This window comes from Hippocampus zosterae, chromosome 21, assembly GCF_025434085.1.
Source record: "Hippocampus zosterae strain Florida chromosome 21, ASM2543408v3, whole genome shotgun sequence".
NCBI classification, from domain to species: Eukaryota; Metazoa; Chordata; class Actinopteri; order Syngnathiformes; family Syngnathidae; genus Hippocampus; species Hippocampus zosterae.
Window position 1 is genome coordinate 1883245 of NC_067471.1, and position 16315 is coordinate 1899559.

At 42.7% G+C, this 16315-nt stretch overlaps 1 protein-coding gene and 2 long non-coding RNA genes across 3 annotated transcripts; 1 reads left to right on the forward strand and 2 right to left on the reverse strand.

Annotated features, from left to right (window-relative positions):
* LOC127593747 (uncharacterized) lies at nt 1-2050 on the forward strand. The gene is made up of 3 exons (XM_052055401.1): nt 1-935; nt 1189-1507; nt 1808-2050. Exons 1-3 carry the CDS (start codon nt 99-101, stop codon nt 1813-1815), a joined length of 1164 nt encoding a protein of 387 aa, XP_051911361.1. The 5' UTR covers nt 1-98; the 3' UTR covers nt 1816-2050.
* On the reverse strand, nt 1363-3456 carry LOC127593759 (uncharacterized). The gene is made up of 3 exons (XR_007960485.1): nt 3292-3456; nt 1808-2746; nt 1363-1507 (listed from the first exon to the last, which is right to left on the reverse strand). It is a non-coding gene; the product is annotated as an uncharacterized LOC127593759 (long non-coding RNA).
* A 3470-nt stretch (nt 3457-6926) lies between these two features.
* On the reverse strand, nt 6927-7972 carry LOC127593767 (uncharacterized). The gene is made up of 3 exons (XR_007960494.1): nt 7600-7972; nt 7325-7438; nt 6927-7223 (listed from the first exon to the last, which is right to left on the reverse strand). It is a non-coding gene; the product is annotated as an uncharacterized LOC127593767 (long non-coding RNA).
* Between the last annotated feature and the right edge of the window lie 8343 nt (nt 7973-16315).

The following is a 16315-nucleotide window of genomic DNA, read 5'->3' on the forward strand; positions in this document are numbered from 1 at the left end:
GCAATACTTTATTTATTTATTTTTAATGGTCGTTGACTTGCTTCCGGGTCATCGTACGTGCTTCCGGGTCATCGTACGTGTAAACGCAGACAACAGTTATGGAGCGTGTTCAACCGTTCGTGAGTTTAATAGAATTTTACTTTGAAATCGGCTTGAAATACAAAGACATTAAATCTGTTCTTGATGTTAAGTACGGTTTCCAAATAAGTGAAAGACATTTGAAGCGAGTGCTGAACCAAAGAGGACTATTTCGTCGGAAAACGTTCAATGACTTGGCAGTCCTGGTTGACTTCATTCGCAACCAATTGCAGCATTCCGGACAACTACACGGTTACAGGTGGATGTACAGTAAGTGCAGAGAATATGGACTTCTTGTCAGGAAAGAGGACGTTCGTCTGGTCCTGAAAGAGTTGGATCCGAGAGGAGTGTCGTTAAGGCAAGCAAGACGTTTGAGACGGCGAAACTACTTCTCCAAAGGGCCCAATTTTATATGGCACATGGACTCCTATGACAAACTGAAACCATTTGGAATTTGTATCAATGGGGCTATTGATGGTTTTTCAAGGAAAATAATGTGGCTCAATGCCTACATAACTAGTAGTGACCCGAAGTTGATTGGGGGTTACTACATCGACGTTGTGCACCGTTTGGGGGGTTGTCCTCGAATCGTTCGAGCTGATCTTGGGACTGAAAATGGTCACGTCAAAGGCTTTCAGCGTTTCCTCGTGCCAATACCGCCAGGCAGCACTCTTGACAGTTACTTGGATGGAGCCAGCACCGCCAATCAAAGAATTGAATATTGGTGGCGGTTTCTTCGCAGCCAGTGCATGGAGTTCTGGTTATCCCTCTTCACAGACCTCAGAGACAATGGCTTCTTTGATGGTGGATTTCTGGACAAAAACATCCTACAATTTTGTTGCATGGGACTTATTCAGGTGAGTTCATACATTCTGATAGACTCGTTAATTAAATGTGTATTTTTGTATGTGAGAGTGAGTTGATGGGAAAGTGGACAGGAACACCCAAGAGGATAATGGTGTGTGGTGAAGGAAAAGTTGGGGAGATGTGGTACACATGAGAGGGGAGGAGTGAGACAAAAAAGCAGCTTCACGCTAAAAGTTCTTGCTCATAAAAGCCGATATGACTGTGCAACTCTTATTTAATCTGGCTGTATATTATTTTCAACAGGATGAGTTGGATGACACGGCCTTAGTTTGGAACAGCCATCTCATCAGGCCCTCAAAGAACATGAATGTCCCCAGTGGTCGGCCCAACGTGATGTATACGTTACCTGAACTTTATGGTACAACGGACTTCCTCTCCCCGGTTGACAATGAACAAGTTCAACTGTGCAAAAGCCAGTGTGTGTTTCGTTTGACCATGCCTTGTGATCCAGATGTATTTGCATTGTGTGCTTTTTTAATGGCCCAGTCCGATCTAATGCCACCAAAAGATCCATTTCAGGCTGTGAACTTGTATTTACACCTCAGAGAGGCCCTCACCGCTACTCTTTAAGATAAGAAAACCTTTATTAGACTCGCAATGGAGAAATTCCTAATTCACAGCAGCAAATTTATGAAAGGAAGAATATAAAATATACAAAATATAGGAGCTGCTGGAAAGGCGGCCACTCTCACGGCTGCTGGAAAGGCAGCCACTCTCACTGCGCCATTTTGAAGTCAAAATAACACAACACATAGGACAGACAGCCGTGCAATCTTCACCAATTTTCTGCATACACTTTATAAATTACAGCAATCTATGTATTGCTTGGTGTTTGGACCAAACTATATTACGGCTCCTCAACTGGTGTGAGAAGTAACATTTATTGAAGCCTGAATTTGACCATTGTCATTTCTTTTATCACTTCACCTTCAAAGGATAATTGAAACACTTTTGATGACAAATAATATATACCCATCATAATTAAAAGCATTGTTTATCTGCTGTTTTTTATACCTGTACAGTATAAGGACAACATATTTGATCTACAATATAAAATGTTTGTCTGTCAAAGCATTATTGGTGTAAATAAACATTCTTTCTTGGTTCCTGACTTTATTCACAAATACTTAACCAACGTGGATGCTGGGGAGTATTCCTACACAATTGTACATCATCCCAATTGAATTTTCACCTGCATGTAAATGATGACTGCGTAATTGTCACTCCTCACTTTCGTCAGCAGGTGGTTTCTTGTGTTTAAAAAAAACTGTTAAGAATGATTTGGAACAAATTTTATTCACATTGACAAAATCTTACAAACATTAATCTCAACATTTTAAATGGAATGTACAACTTCAGACCTTTGGGTAAAACTGAAAACTCCCATCTTGCCTGAAACCATCATGAGAATAAGTGGTGCAGAAAATGGAAGGAATGGAGAACTAACACAGAATCGATTGCATTTTAATAATGCACAATACACAAATGGAAAACAATTGCAGACTGCCCTTCACGTGGTTAACTATGCCAGATGTTTTACATCTCAAAAGTGCCAAGAGCCAATAAAATTTTTAAATCTTGCCATTCTCTCATCAAGGTTTTGGAGCACATTTCGAGATCCACCCAGTACACCTTTTTTAATCGATCTTATTTTGTCTCTCAATCTTTGGAGGAGCATTTCATTATCACCCCTGGACATTTTTTGTTGACAAAAGCAAAGGACAGCTATTCGATCACCATAGGAAGTGATATATTTGCCCATTTGCTCTTCAGTCATCAGAGAAATTACCTCCATGTCAACCTGCAAAGATAAATTGTGAGAATGAATACTTGAAATTTTGACTTGATTAATAATAACTTTTAACAAATGTAACATGAGTGATGGTACAGAGCAGTCATCATTATTTGTATTCAATATTACATAATATAATAATAATAATACATCAGGAAGCAGCAGCACATTTACTAACTGTGATGTCTTTTTAGAATTGTGTTACATAAAGTCATTATTGTAAGAACTAAGAACATTAACAGTACAGGTAGAGTATATAGAAATGCTAGCTTCACTTTCCCTGAAATGCTAGCTTCACTTTCCCCGCCAAGTTAGTTTCTCACTGTATTTGGAGGCCTGCATGACAAATTACTACTACGATGACTACTACTAGGATTAATAATAATAGAATTTATGTAATGCTTTTCTTACTTCTCAAAAGAATCAAACGGTTTGCACTACAGTAGTGTATTTACAAAACAGAAAATTAACAGTAGAGAAAGTGAGCGTGTCGGAGCCAGTGTCCATTTTGCTATTGCTACGCTTATTATGTTAGTGTATGGGTGTATGCCCACCTTGTCGCTTTTCATGCGCGTAATGTCCACCTGAGCGACATTTCTTGATCGCAAGAAGTTTTCCAAGTCCTCCTCCATTATTCTCTCCCCCTCCGATGTCTTGTGTAGTCGCTCAAATTAGCCGCGCACGACAGTCAACATTCGCCAAGCTGACCCGGAAGTAGATCAACGCGCAGGAAAAGAACACACTCCATAACTGTTGTCTGCGTTTACACGTACGATGACCCGAAAGCACGTACGATGACCCGGAAGCACGTACGATGACCCGGAAGCAAGTCAACGACCATTAAAAATAAATAAATAAAGTATTGCGAGATCTCGCAATCCTTCTTTGCGAGATCTCGCAAAGTAATGCGAGATCTCGCAATCCTTCTTTGCGAGATCTCGCATTACTTTGCGAGATCTCGCAATCTTTCATTGCGAGATCTCGCATTACTTTGCAAGATCTCGCATTACTTTGCGAGATCTCGCAAAGTTTTTTTTTCCCCTCCATGTCCCCTTCGGGGCTCCGTAGAAAAGTCCACCCATCAGTACAATTTGAAGAGAAAAGACAAGCAAGGGAACCAGCTATTAATGAAGGTGCTAGTGTGTTTGCAACTGTTGCTGCAGCTGCAATGTCACAACTGCCTAGATGTACAACCCAGAGCTCTATGAGCCACTTTATGCAAAAAGCTATAAAACCAGCAAAACAGAACACAATTGACGAGGAACTGTAAATTTCCCCAGTGTGGGACAAATAAAGGATATCTTATAAAATGATTGCAAGGGATATACAGCCATTTTGTGTTGGCTGTGTGTTGTAGCAACATCTGTCCCCTCAGAGAGAATCTTCTCCAAAATAGGGCAAATATTAACAGACAGGAGAAACAGGATGAACCCCTCAAAGCTGAGGCACTTGGTTTTTCTTCATGCCAATCTTCGCTAAAGACAAGCTAAAACCTTTACCTGGATGCCGTTTTTTTCTTTTACAAATTTTAATTTATAATTTGTTGTGTGGTATTCAACGCTTACTTATGTTGTTTTACTGTAAATAGTTAAAAGCTTATAAATATACACATTAAGAGATTGGAACTTTTTGACGACCTTGTTTTGAGATGGGTCTTTGTACTTTGTTTTTATTTTTGTAGCAGTCCATGTTGAGTATGTTCAGAAGAATATAAATAAAGCCATATAAATAATAAATATTTGATATAATGTCTATTTTTTGCATTAGTCATTCATTTTACACATAATATTACGTTATTTTTGGTATTAAATTTATTTAAGCAACAAAAAAAAAACTGAGGAGCCATTTGGGAGCCGAATGAGCCGGCTCTTTTTAGGGAGCCGAACCAAAAAGTCGGCTCTCTAAAAGGAGCCGGAATCCCATCACTAGTTGAAATGTGAATGTGTAGTTATGCAATTTTGTTGTTTTGCCCAGTGAGCTAACAGCGTTGTGGGTGTCGGAGTTTCATGTTATGTGTAGCGCTCTTGCTCTTCGCTTTTGTTGTGGAGAGGCATGCCGGATGTACATATGAACAAAACTTCCGCTTTCAGTCAGCAGACGCCATGCTCATGGCCACGGTTCGTGTAAATAATCATACATTTTATGAATAAGCGCCTTTCAGGAAACACAAGGACACTTTACAATAACAAAAAACACAAAACTATACGGGTTGAGCAGTGGCAGCCAAAACGCGCCAGCGTTCACTCAACCTAGAAGTCAGAAAGAAACCACAAGGGAGGGAGAGGGGGAGAAAAAACACGCTCGAACTACCCTCATTTTGAGGATGATTTGAATTAGGCAAGAAAACTCCCGCACAGGCATATGACAGTGGTCACAAGACATAAACAATGAAGACTGTGAAACAAGGGAATGTATGAAGGAGGGGGTGATGTTGGGGGACTAGCTTCCGTGCATACTTTTGTAAGTTGAGGGGTTCGTAGGTTTTAGATGGATTGCTCTACGTTTAGAATGGGCAAAAAGGAGAGGACGACTTCGTTTGAACACACTCTTTCTTTCTTTCTTTCCCCCCCCCCCCCCCCCCCAACTGTTGCCTCCTAACTCTCGAACGAACACTCCCCCTTTCGGTAACGACCCACCTTCCTGCTTTTCTTCCCCAATCACATGTAAGCACCATAAGAATATTTCAGGACATATTAAACAGAGTATAATTAAGGTAACCAACATAAAATAATATAATGCTTAAATATAAAATGATGATAATTAACAAAAGCTTACATTCTTCCCCCTCCCACCAGAGAAATGTCCTCATTTCTAGAGCGGTGCACCTGTGCTGAATCAGGCAATCTGTGCTGCCTACTTAAGACACCGACCATCTGTCTCCTTCGTTGGACTATTGCTCTTGTTCACCGCTTTGTCCATGTGCTTTATTTCTCGTTCATGCTTGTAGTCGCCCTACTCGTCGTTTGGGTTTGTGAGTATTTGCTAGTGATGGGTCCATGAGGCCTCATGAGGCGTGTCGACACACTGACACACTGTGTTGATACTGTGCTGATACTGTGTCACTGACCACTGCCACCTGCTGGACCTTCAAGATCCCTGCATCCAACCCACTCAACAGACTGAACTGACTGATAATTTTTTTGTATATTGAACATATAATATAATATACAATTCGGTAATAAATTGGCAAAAAGTGAAGGTAAGATATAAAAAAAGGAAAAGAAAATAGTCATCATCACAAATATGTGTTCAAAGGAGTAGAAAGAAGTAAAAAAAACCCTAGAGTCCTACCCCTTCTTATATATGAATTGATCATTTTTCAAAATAGAAAAGAAAGTCTACATATCAACAAATGCTTTTACCCTTATGTATGCTGTACTTATACATTTTTACAACTTTAGGTTTGTATATACAGTACATACTCATTGGAGCACAAGTATATGTCGATTTTCTCATATTCATAATGGATGCTACATTTCATTAATATATTAAATAATCTCATCAATGTATTCCTGATGTATTGCTATATTTCTATATTTCTATATTTCATCGAATTTATAAGCTTAATTCTGATTTGTGTAGTTGTCTTGTACTACTCTCAAATTCATTTTTAATCTCAGCAAGAGAGTTACTCATTTTACTGGTCCGTTTCAGAATCATTCCACAGATTTACACCTATTACAGATACACTCCTTTGCGTGAGGTTTGTTCGTGTTTTGGATTTTTCTGTATAGGTTAGTACCCCTTAAATTATGACAACTTTCTCGAATTTTAAAAAGCTTCTGGATGTTTTGGCAAAGGAGGTTATTGTGTGCTTTGTACATTGATTGGGCGATTTTGAAGTCAACCAGGTCATGAGATTTCATTGTTTAATTTGATAAACAGTGGATTTGTGGGTTCCGTCTATTTGGAGCCAGTGATTGTTCTGATTGCTTTGTATTGTAGTTTTAAAACAGTGTTTTACTGGCATTTCCCCATATTTCCACACAATAGGTCAAATATGGAAGTAATAAAAGTGTGTACAAGGATTTCTTATTCAGCACATCCTTAGTTTTGGGAGGATCCCTATGGTTTGGGATATTTTTCTTTTATTATCTATTATGTAGCTGCCAGCACAGTTTTGCATCTACAACTGTTCCAAGACATTTTCATAAGGTCATTCATCGATTTGATGAAGTGTATACAATATCATTCACATCCATGCATTCATTCATTTTGCAACATTCAATGTGTTCAAATAATGTGAAGATCATTTGAATGAGGATGCTTGTGGGCTTTGATTTCACATTTTTATTGAGAAAAATAAGATGCTCCAATGTTTTAAACTTCAGCCTGTTGCGTCTTTTACAAGCAATTTCTCCTGCTGTGAAGAACACACGCTCACAAGGGATGGATGTGGCTGGCGTACAAAGGAACTCCTTTGCGAGGTGGGAGAGGTTTGGGAAAGAAGTGTGTTGGTCCTTCCAGTACAGCTGCTTCCTGGAACCTTGATTGTCAAACATGGAGTGGAGAGTCAACCAATAATTACTGATTGTCAATTAATCATCAACATAGCAACCGTGAAAAGATGAGTGAACGTTTGTATACCTGGCGTAATACCGGGTGTATCGCGAACTTCATTCTCATGCTTGGCCCGATAATGCCTCAGCATGGTGGAGGTGCTTCTGTTGGCGAATTGACTTGGCAAATTCGACATTTCACCTGTAATGAAATGTGAATAAGAAGTAACTAAGAGTTACCTTGAAATGTATTCGGATTAGAATGGTACAACACGTCAATAATCTGAGAGGCACTCGGCGAGTGCCTCTCGCCGAGAGGCTCTCGGCGACAGAAGGCGATTTGAATAAATAAATAAATAATACCTTATTCTCCAGGACATCAAAATGGTCCCACACGGCGGATGATTTGCGTCTCTGCTCCATAATCGGCAAGGAAGGCAAGGCACAAACACGAAGTCTGCACTGACACGAGCTTCGACAAGCGAGCGTGAGTGAGGTCTGGCTTGTTTCGGCAGGTGTTCCTTATAAACACTGTGTGGCGGGCTTTTGCTGCGTCAACGCCCTCTGCACTGAGTCGACGCCCCCTGGACTAAGTGGCGCAGCCTGTACTGTGCCAAGCAGCCGATGCAGGTGCAGTTCACGTGTCAATTAGCAGCCTGGACTGTGTCAACACAGTCGATGTGTCAATTAGCAGCCTGGACTGTGTCAACGCAGCCGGTGTGTCAATTAGAAGCCTGGACTGTGTCAACGCAGTTCACGTGACAATCACGTGACGTAATGAGCCAGCACATGCATCGACACGTGGTTTGCTCTGTGAGCCCGGCGCATGTGTCAATGTATCGGTGTCGCTGGACCCATCACTAGTATTTGCTTTGTCTTGGTATTGCACCTGGTAGTGATGGGTCCATGAGGCCTCATGAGGCGTGTCGACACAACGACACACTGTGTAGATACTGTACCGATACTGTGTTGCTGACCACTGCCACCTGCTGGACCTTCAAAATCCCTGCAGTCAACCCACTTGACAGACTGAACAAACTGATTTGATGATGACGTGTATACAATGCACCACCTCACTCTACCCAATGACTGGTACTGAATGAGTTAAAAGCTCAGTGTAGCCACAAGCGCCATTGCTTATGATGTTGTTTATGCCGTTTATATTGTCTATACTGTTCAGATTACATGCCTTTTTTTATAGTGTAGCTGCTATCCTTTTTTAGCTGCGTGTGTTTAATGCACAGCATGTTTACATGCATGTATGCACTGAGGATTGAGAGGAAGAAATTTCATCTATGCTGCATGTCATACATAAAGCATATTTGACAATAAAGATGACATTGACCCTTGACAATATCATTCACATCCATGCATTCAGATTGTATCATTCAATGTGTTTCAATAATGTGAAAATCATGTGAATGAGGATGCTTGTGGGCTTTGTCTTCCCCATTTTTGATTTAGAAAAATAAGATGCTCCAGTGTTTTACATTTCAGTCTGTTGCATTTAATGCATGCTATTCCCCCTGTTGTGGAGAAGACACACACACAATGGAATAAGACATGTCAAAAATACGAGAGGCACTTGGTGAGACAAGGAGATTTTAATGAATACCTTTTTCTCCAAAAGGAGATCAAAATGGCTCTACGCAGCGGACAATTTGTATTTGTCCGGAAGCTGCTCCATAATATGCACGTACTGGAGCAACGTCACTCGAGTGAAGCGCGTCTCAGCACTCAGCAGTTGATAGTCTGCTGCTCTCAGCTGTGCGCGCGAGCACGTACTTGCGGCGCCGACCCAACCCACGCCACATATTAAGCTTTGAACTACGACAACAGCTAAACTAGCCTAGCCGATGTAATGATGGTCAGCAGACAAGGTTTACGTTTTATGTGACTTTTAATAGCAACGTGGCAGAGTCATCAAACATGCGGTGTGTTCACTTGCAGTCACTTTCTGGAACTCCCCCTTAGAGGCGAGACCTCTCAATCAACTGGAGTATGATGTACAGTACAAACGTTCATAAAACACTTCTCATATAATAATAGCCTATTATATGACAGCCGGCATGACGCTAGAAGTCAGACGGACACATTTTTTCTGATAATCAGTGTGTTTTCCGTGTTGCCCAAACATATATTTTTATTCGAGCGAGGGTGGGGTCTAGCTTGTTTCGGCAATCGGCATCGTGTCGCCAGACGCACTTCCTTAGGATACACTGTGCAGGCTTTTGCTGCGTCAACGCCGTCTGCACTGAGTCGACGCCCCCTGGACTAAGTGCCGCAGCTTGGACTGTGCCAACAGTCTAAACTGCACCGATGCAGTTCACGTGTCAATTAGCAGCCTGGACTGTGTCAACGCAGCCGATGTGTCAATTAGCAGCTTGGACTGTGTCAACGCAGCCGATGTGTCAATTAGCAGCCGGGACTGTGTCAACGCAGCCGATGCAGTCTAAACTGCGCCGGTGCAGTTCATGTATTAATCATGTGACGTAATGAAGCGGCACATGCACCGACACGTGGTTTGCTCTGTGAGCCCGGCGCATGCATCGATGCATCGGTGTCGCTGGACCCATTACTAGCACCTGATTTTGTTTATTGTCCTAACCTCTATTGTTTTATGTTCTCGAAAACCATTCTCTGCTTTTAATTGGCAAGCACTTTACACTCTGTTCTCGTTCTCCTTTCTCTGGCTCCCTGTTTTGCCAGTTGCCACTGCCACGCTCGTTGACCTGTTATTTGCCATCGTTCTCGTCGTGTTTCTCGTTCGAGTTTCTCTGTACTATTTTCTCTGCTCGGCAGACCTTTATTTTAAACATTGGATTTTTCTCGCGTGTTTTCCGATACGTTGTTGTTTTGCTTTCGCATACTCGTTCTATTTCTGTTCCCTTGCCTTTTGGATGCAAGCGTTTTTTTTGTTAGCCATTCTTATTGTAAATATTAAACTATTTTGTTTTTCACGGATATCTTGTTGACGTCTGCGATTATTGGGATCCAAAACCTGCTTCGGCTCGCACGCAAACGTGACAATATCTTCACAGAAACAAAATCACAGGAGCTGACCAAGGTTGTGGTGACAGCAGTTTATTCCCTGTATGCTGACAGCAAAATGGGAACAAGTAATGGATGATGTAAAACAAATACTCACTCAGAGATTCTAAATGAAGGACATTTCCTAGGAATCGATTTTGAACAAATAGATGAAAGAATTAAAATGTCACAGGAAAGATATGTGAAAAAGATTCTAGAAAGGTTTGAAATGCAAAACTGTCAACCAAGACGGACCCCTTGTGAACAAAAACTAGAATACAAGTAAAAGCTAAAACAGCCGAGACAGTACAGGGAAACAGTGGGAAGTTCAATATACAGTACTTATCTACATGTACAAGACCTGAAATCAACTGTTGTCAGCAAACTATCTCAGCATTTCAGTGAACCAACTGTGGAGCATTGGAATCCAGTAAAACAGGGGTGCCCATTAGGTAGATCCTGATCTACCGGTAGATCTAAGACGGGTCCCAAGTAGAGCCGAGGAGTGTCGAGGAGGAAAAAAAAAAAACATTTGTGTCTCTTTGTACATGTTAGTAATATATATGTTTTTGTGTTAATGTACATTGCACCCTAATCATCCTATCAGTCTCATTTTCACAAAAAAATAAAAAATAAAATAAACCAGGTGAATCTTGAATTTACGGTGGCGCGTGATTACATCACCGGAAGTTGTTTGCGCTCAGCAGTCTGCAATTGCAGCTTGTAATCAGAGCTGCTGCGCTCTATCTTTTATCGTCATTATTCTCATTCAGAGTTTGCTTCGTGTACAATTCACCGAGGGCATGGGCAAAGAATAGGAATCTAGGAGGGCCTAGGGAAGCACTTTAAAACTGTACGTGTGAGCTACGATAGTTAACAGGCTGCAAAAGTGCATCGCATGCCTCAGTTTCAGGCTGTTTCTCATCATGGCGTGCATGTGTGCGTGTGTGTCCGCGTGCGTGCCGGTAAGGGTAGATCCCGGGAGGTTAGTTGATCGAAAAGTAGATCTTCGGTCCAAAAAGTTTGGGCACCCCTGCAATAGACGATGGAACAAAGACAATAACTGCTTCTCTCAACGCACTGATTTGTGAGCACCTGGAGGAGGCGCCCTTAAGTGCAAAACAAATATCAAAGGCTACACGCAAAGACACTGAGCTCTCACTACTACACAGATACATCCAGTTAGGGTGGCCAACTGAAATTCCCGAAAATTTCAGGGTATTTCACAGAAAGATGAACTTTCTGTAGAACAGGGATGTGTTCCGTGGGGAACAAGAGTAGTGGTGCCAAAGAAAATGAGAAGAGCAATGTTAATAGAGATCCACGACGGATCCAGACATATTGTCGTAAAAATGAAGACAATTGCACGACAATATGTTTGGTGGCCAAATATTGAAATGGACGTCGAGAAGGTCTGCAAGCAGTGTGAGACGTGCCAGCTAGAACAACGCATGCCACGCCATGTTCCACTGCACCCATGGGAGTTTCCTGGAGGGGTATGGAGGATTCACATTGATTTTGCAGGTCCATTCATGAGTTACATGTTTATGATAGTGGTTGATGCGTACTCCAAGTGGCTAGAGGTCTTCAAGATGTCACAGATAACCTCAGCAGCCACCATCACAAGGCTTAAAAGGCTGTTTGCAGCACAAGGAGTACCCGAACAAATCGTCACTGACAACGCCACAACCTTCATGTCGGATGAGTTCCAACTCTTCATGAAAAGGAACGGAATCTTGCACACTACTGGAGCACCGAAGCATCCTGCTACAAACGGACTCGCTGAGAGATGCATTGCAACATTCAAGGCGGGCATGAAGAAGCTTGCAAAAGAGATCCTGAGTGTTGAGGATAAGATTTCACACTTTTTACTGCGTTATCGCACAACACCAAATAGTATAACTGGAGAGTCACCAGCAGACTAGTTCTTAAAGAGACATGTACGAACACGGCTGGATTTCCTTAATCTCTGAGATGCTCGGTTTAATGCTCGGTTTAATGCTCGGTTTAACAGAAGGAGGAACATGATCGTCAGGCTGCCGAAAGACAGTTTGATGTGGATGACCCCGTTTATCTCCGCAACACAGCAGGAGAACATCCCAAATGGATCCCTGGAGTAGTGACACAACGGACCGGACCAGTGTCATACCATGTGCAAGGTGAAACTGATCAGGTATACAGGCGCCATGGAGACCAGCTGCGTCTTCAATACCCACCTGACATTTTAGATCCTGGACCTGAAAGTGTGACTCAGTCAGCTGAGCAGGAGAAAGACTTTGACGAACTGGAGTCCACAATTCCTACATCACCAGCTTTTGCACCAGACCCGCCTGAACCACTTGTGCCAGAGACAGTAGCTTTGAGACGTTCAGGACGTAAAGCACAACGCCCTTTACGTTACAGGGATTGATTGTGATGTCGTAATTGAAAGATGTTCACTTGTTTATTATTGATGAAATGTTATGCAGTATGATGGATAAGGAGATGTGAATTTGTTATGTATCTTTAAACTAAGGGGGGAGGTAATGTGGTGTATTAACCATCATAGATTTGTATGTTGTTTGGACGCATTGACTTACCGTACTTTGTATTGCCATCTACTGCGCATGTGTGAAATGTTACCTGGGAGGTCTAAGCCCCAATCCCCACGAGGTTAATGGTGCAACTCGACGGTCGAATACATTATAGAAAACACGTGTGTGTGCCTCGTCATTTCAAGACACAACAGTAGTTTATAGCAGCATTCACTCACGATGTGTAGCTATATGAATCTTAACTACGGAGAAGTGAACCAATCTCTTTTTTCGTCAATGGATGCTACGGCTTCTTGTTGACTTTGAAACTTAGCTTGTAGCCGACGTGTGCACATTTTGAGCATGAAGTCTCTGATCCACTGGTTAAAAGACACTTTGCTCCTCTCCTCTTTCATCTCAAACTGCTTCAAACAACAAAGCGTGTGATGGAAAAGTGGTTAGAACTGCATGACTGTCCGTGTTTTATGTTATGTGTTGTGTTTATTATTTTACTTTACTCTTTTGTTAAGCGCTTTGTTACAGCTGCCGCTGTTGTGAAAGCGCTATATAAATCAGCATGTATTGTATTGGGGCGGCCCGGTAGTCCAGTGGTTAGCACGTCGGCTTCACAGTGCAGCGGTACCGGGTTCGATTCCAGCTCCGGCCTCCCTGTGTGGAGTTTGCGTGTTCTCCCCGGGCCTGCGTGGGTTTTCTCCGGGTGCTCCGGTTTCCTCCCGCATTCCAAAAATATGCATGGCAGGCTGATTGAACACTCTAAATTGTCCCTAGGTGTGAGTGTGGGCTTGGATGGTTGTTCGTCTCTGTGTGCCCTGCGATTGGCTGGCAACCGATTCAGGGTGTCCCCCGCCTACTGCCCGGAGACAGCTGGGATAGGCTCCAGCACCCCCCGCGACCCTGGTGAGGATCAAGCGGTTAGGAAGATGAATGAATGAATGAATGAATGTATTGTATTGTATTGTACGGTTGTCATCTCTCATCGGTGCTTTAGCGGACATACTTTGGGCTCAAGTATATGCTGGACATTGCATCGTCGTTAGAGTCTGGTAAAAGTATTTTCTACATTCATTAATCCGTAGAAGTGAACTGGTTAAACTAGTGACATGAAACGGGAGGCGAGCATCTACCTACCAAACAAACTCTGGAATCAGCCTAAATTAACCAACTGTAGTCGTTTCTGATTGGTTGCTCGCAGACTCTAAGCAGAAGTACGGTGAAGTTTGTTTATGTTCAAAAACGGAGGCGGTTGTGTTTTCGAAATGTTCGCCAATGTAATTGTTTCAGCTGAGTTTCTGTTTTCGTGTCTTGTGTGACATCGGAAAGGATCTACTCGACAAAGTCGCATTCCGTGTGGTATATTAAGATATTTTGTGATGTTTTCTTTAACCAATGTATATCTTCTCAGAGGTAAACTCTTGAACCTGCTTTGGAATGATTGCAAGTGAGATAAACCCTTTGGAATGCTTTTAAATGATCACAAGTGAGATAAACTCTTGAACCTGCTTTGGAATAATTGCAAGTAAATAATTACAAGTCCGTGCCACTTGGTTACACAACAAACAGTGTGGCGTAGGGAGGGATGAGAATGGCCACTCACCTCTCCCGATGCACACACTTTAGAGGATAAAAGGAGGGGAGCGATGCTCCTCAGCAGAGTCGGCTACGGGTTTACGTACGAACGCCTAGCTCGTATTGAAGCTCACTCTGCTGAGGGTGTTGGCTCTCCACCCTACTGGCACACGGTAAGAGTTCTTTAGCTTCGTACAACTTGTTTGAACTGTGTTATCATTTCTGTGTGGGACCAATAAAGTGCCTATTGTTGGTAGCCAGAAGTGTCTTGTCGTTATTTCTGAGTGCCTATCTCCGACGATCCTTTATAAAACTTGATATTCATTCAAATTGAGTATCAGAAGTGTTTCAAAACATTTTTGGCGTTGTCGGCAGGATCACTGGAGAATACATTCAGAAATGGCTTGTTGTTTTGTTAGAACAACTTTGAAAGGAGAGGAAGTGTCTCCTAAGGAGGATTGTTTTGTTAGAAAAACTGTGAAAGGAGAGGAAGTGTCTCCTAAGGAGGATTGCGTTTCCGGATGGGAAAGCAATGAGTTTAGGGAAATAGGGAAACTCCTCAGACGGTACGGGGGACGCCCCAAGCCGTGGATGGGAGCATTTCCTGTGGCTTCTCCACCGCTGATTAAGGATATATTCAGCCAGGTGGAGATAAAAGAGAAAGCCCCGCTGAAGGGGATTCGTGAGATGTTGTGGATTTGTGCTGAAGCTTGGAAAGAAAGATCAGAGGCTTTGAATAAAGAATGTGCTTCAGAGTTATTAAAAGATAAAAAGATAACTGAATTAGAGGAAAAAATTAAAACGCTTGAATCAGACAGAGAAAAAGCGCAAGGAATGTTAGAAAAATCAGTTTCTTACATTTCTCAATTGGCACGGGAAAAAGGTAACAAAAAACCACGGCACGCTCACCCGAAACAGGTCCGCTCTTTTACCATGGAGTTGCCCGAGAGTTGGGAACCAGAAGGGTGGAGCGGAGACTTGTGGGGAGATGGCGATGGAGAAATGACATACGGCGGCGAGATGAAACCTCAGCAGTTGTATCCAAATTTGAACCATGTAAAAATACAACCCATCACCCGCAGGCGGGAAGAGAAACGGGTTGTTCCTCCTATATTTCAGGAAGAAAGAGATGCAAATGGTGTGGTGATAGTGGATGGGGAAGGAAACCCCATTGTGCGAGCAACTCCGCAGCCACAGCCCCCACCGCGAATAACAATAACAATGGAGGATTTTTCACAAGAAGAAATTGCTCATTTGACAACAAAATATAGACAAAAACAGGGAGAACCTACTGACGCCTGGATAAGGCGAATGTTTGAAGAAGGAGCAGATTCTGTAGGGCTTCATGCAGGGGACTTTGCGCTTCGGTGGCCTTAACAATGACTCGCGCTTGAACACTGAATATCGAGCATTGGGCCGAGAATTGCGAGACGTAGACCGAATGACACTGTTTACCCTGTATGCAATGGCTGCGCAGGCGGTGTATCCCACTTGGCATGACTGGCCTGAGGTCAAAGGCCAATGGTCAACTATGCGTGATGCGATACATCGTATGGGAAGATTGTGCACTCGCGAAGCCATCTCACGGGCAGGCCATGCTTTTATTGATGACTCACCCATACCAGAAGTGGTGCGAGATGCAATGATTAGAGATGCTCCTTCTCATTACAGATCAGCAGTACTCACCATCTTGCTAGGAGCAGCTGAGAACAGTTTCAGTGATGTTAAAACGCGCCTAATGGAATTGGCGACTTTGGGAGACTGGGGAGACGCAACACGCCCTCCCCAACCTGAACCAAAAAATTATAGGTCAGAAAAAGAGGAGAAAAAGACAAAGTCATCTGAAGGGGGAGGGAACCGACGGGAAATGTGGAGGGCACTGATAGCAGCGGGAGTCCCGGCAGACGAAATTGACGGGCTACCCACTAGTGCCCTAGCCGCGAAATGTA

Excerpts from the sequence above, each read along its gene's own strand:
- LOC127593747 (XM_052055401.1), top strand. The coding sequence starts at position 99 with ATGGAGCGTGTTCAACCGTTCGTGAGTTTAATAGAATTTTACTTTGAA. Across the intron at positions 936-1,188 it reads GTTGCATGGGACTTATTCAG|GATGAGTTGGATGACACGGC; the intron begins GTGAGTTCATAC and ends TATTTTCAACAG.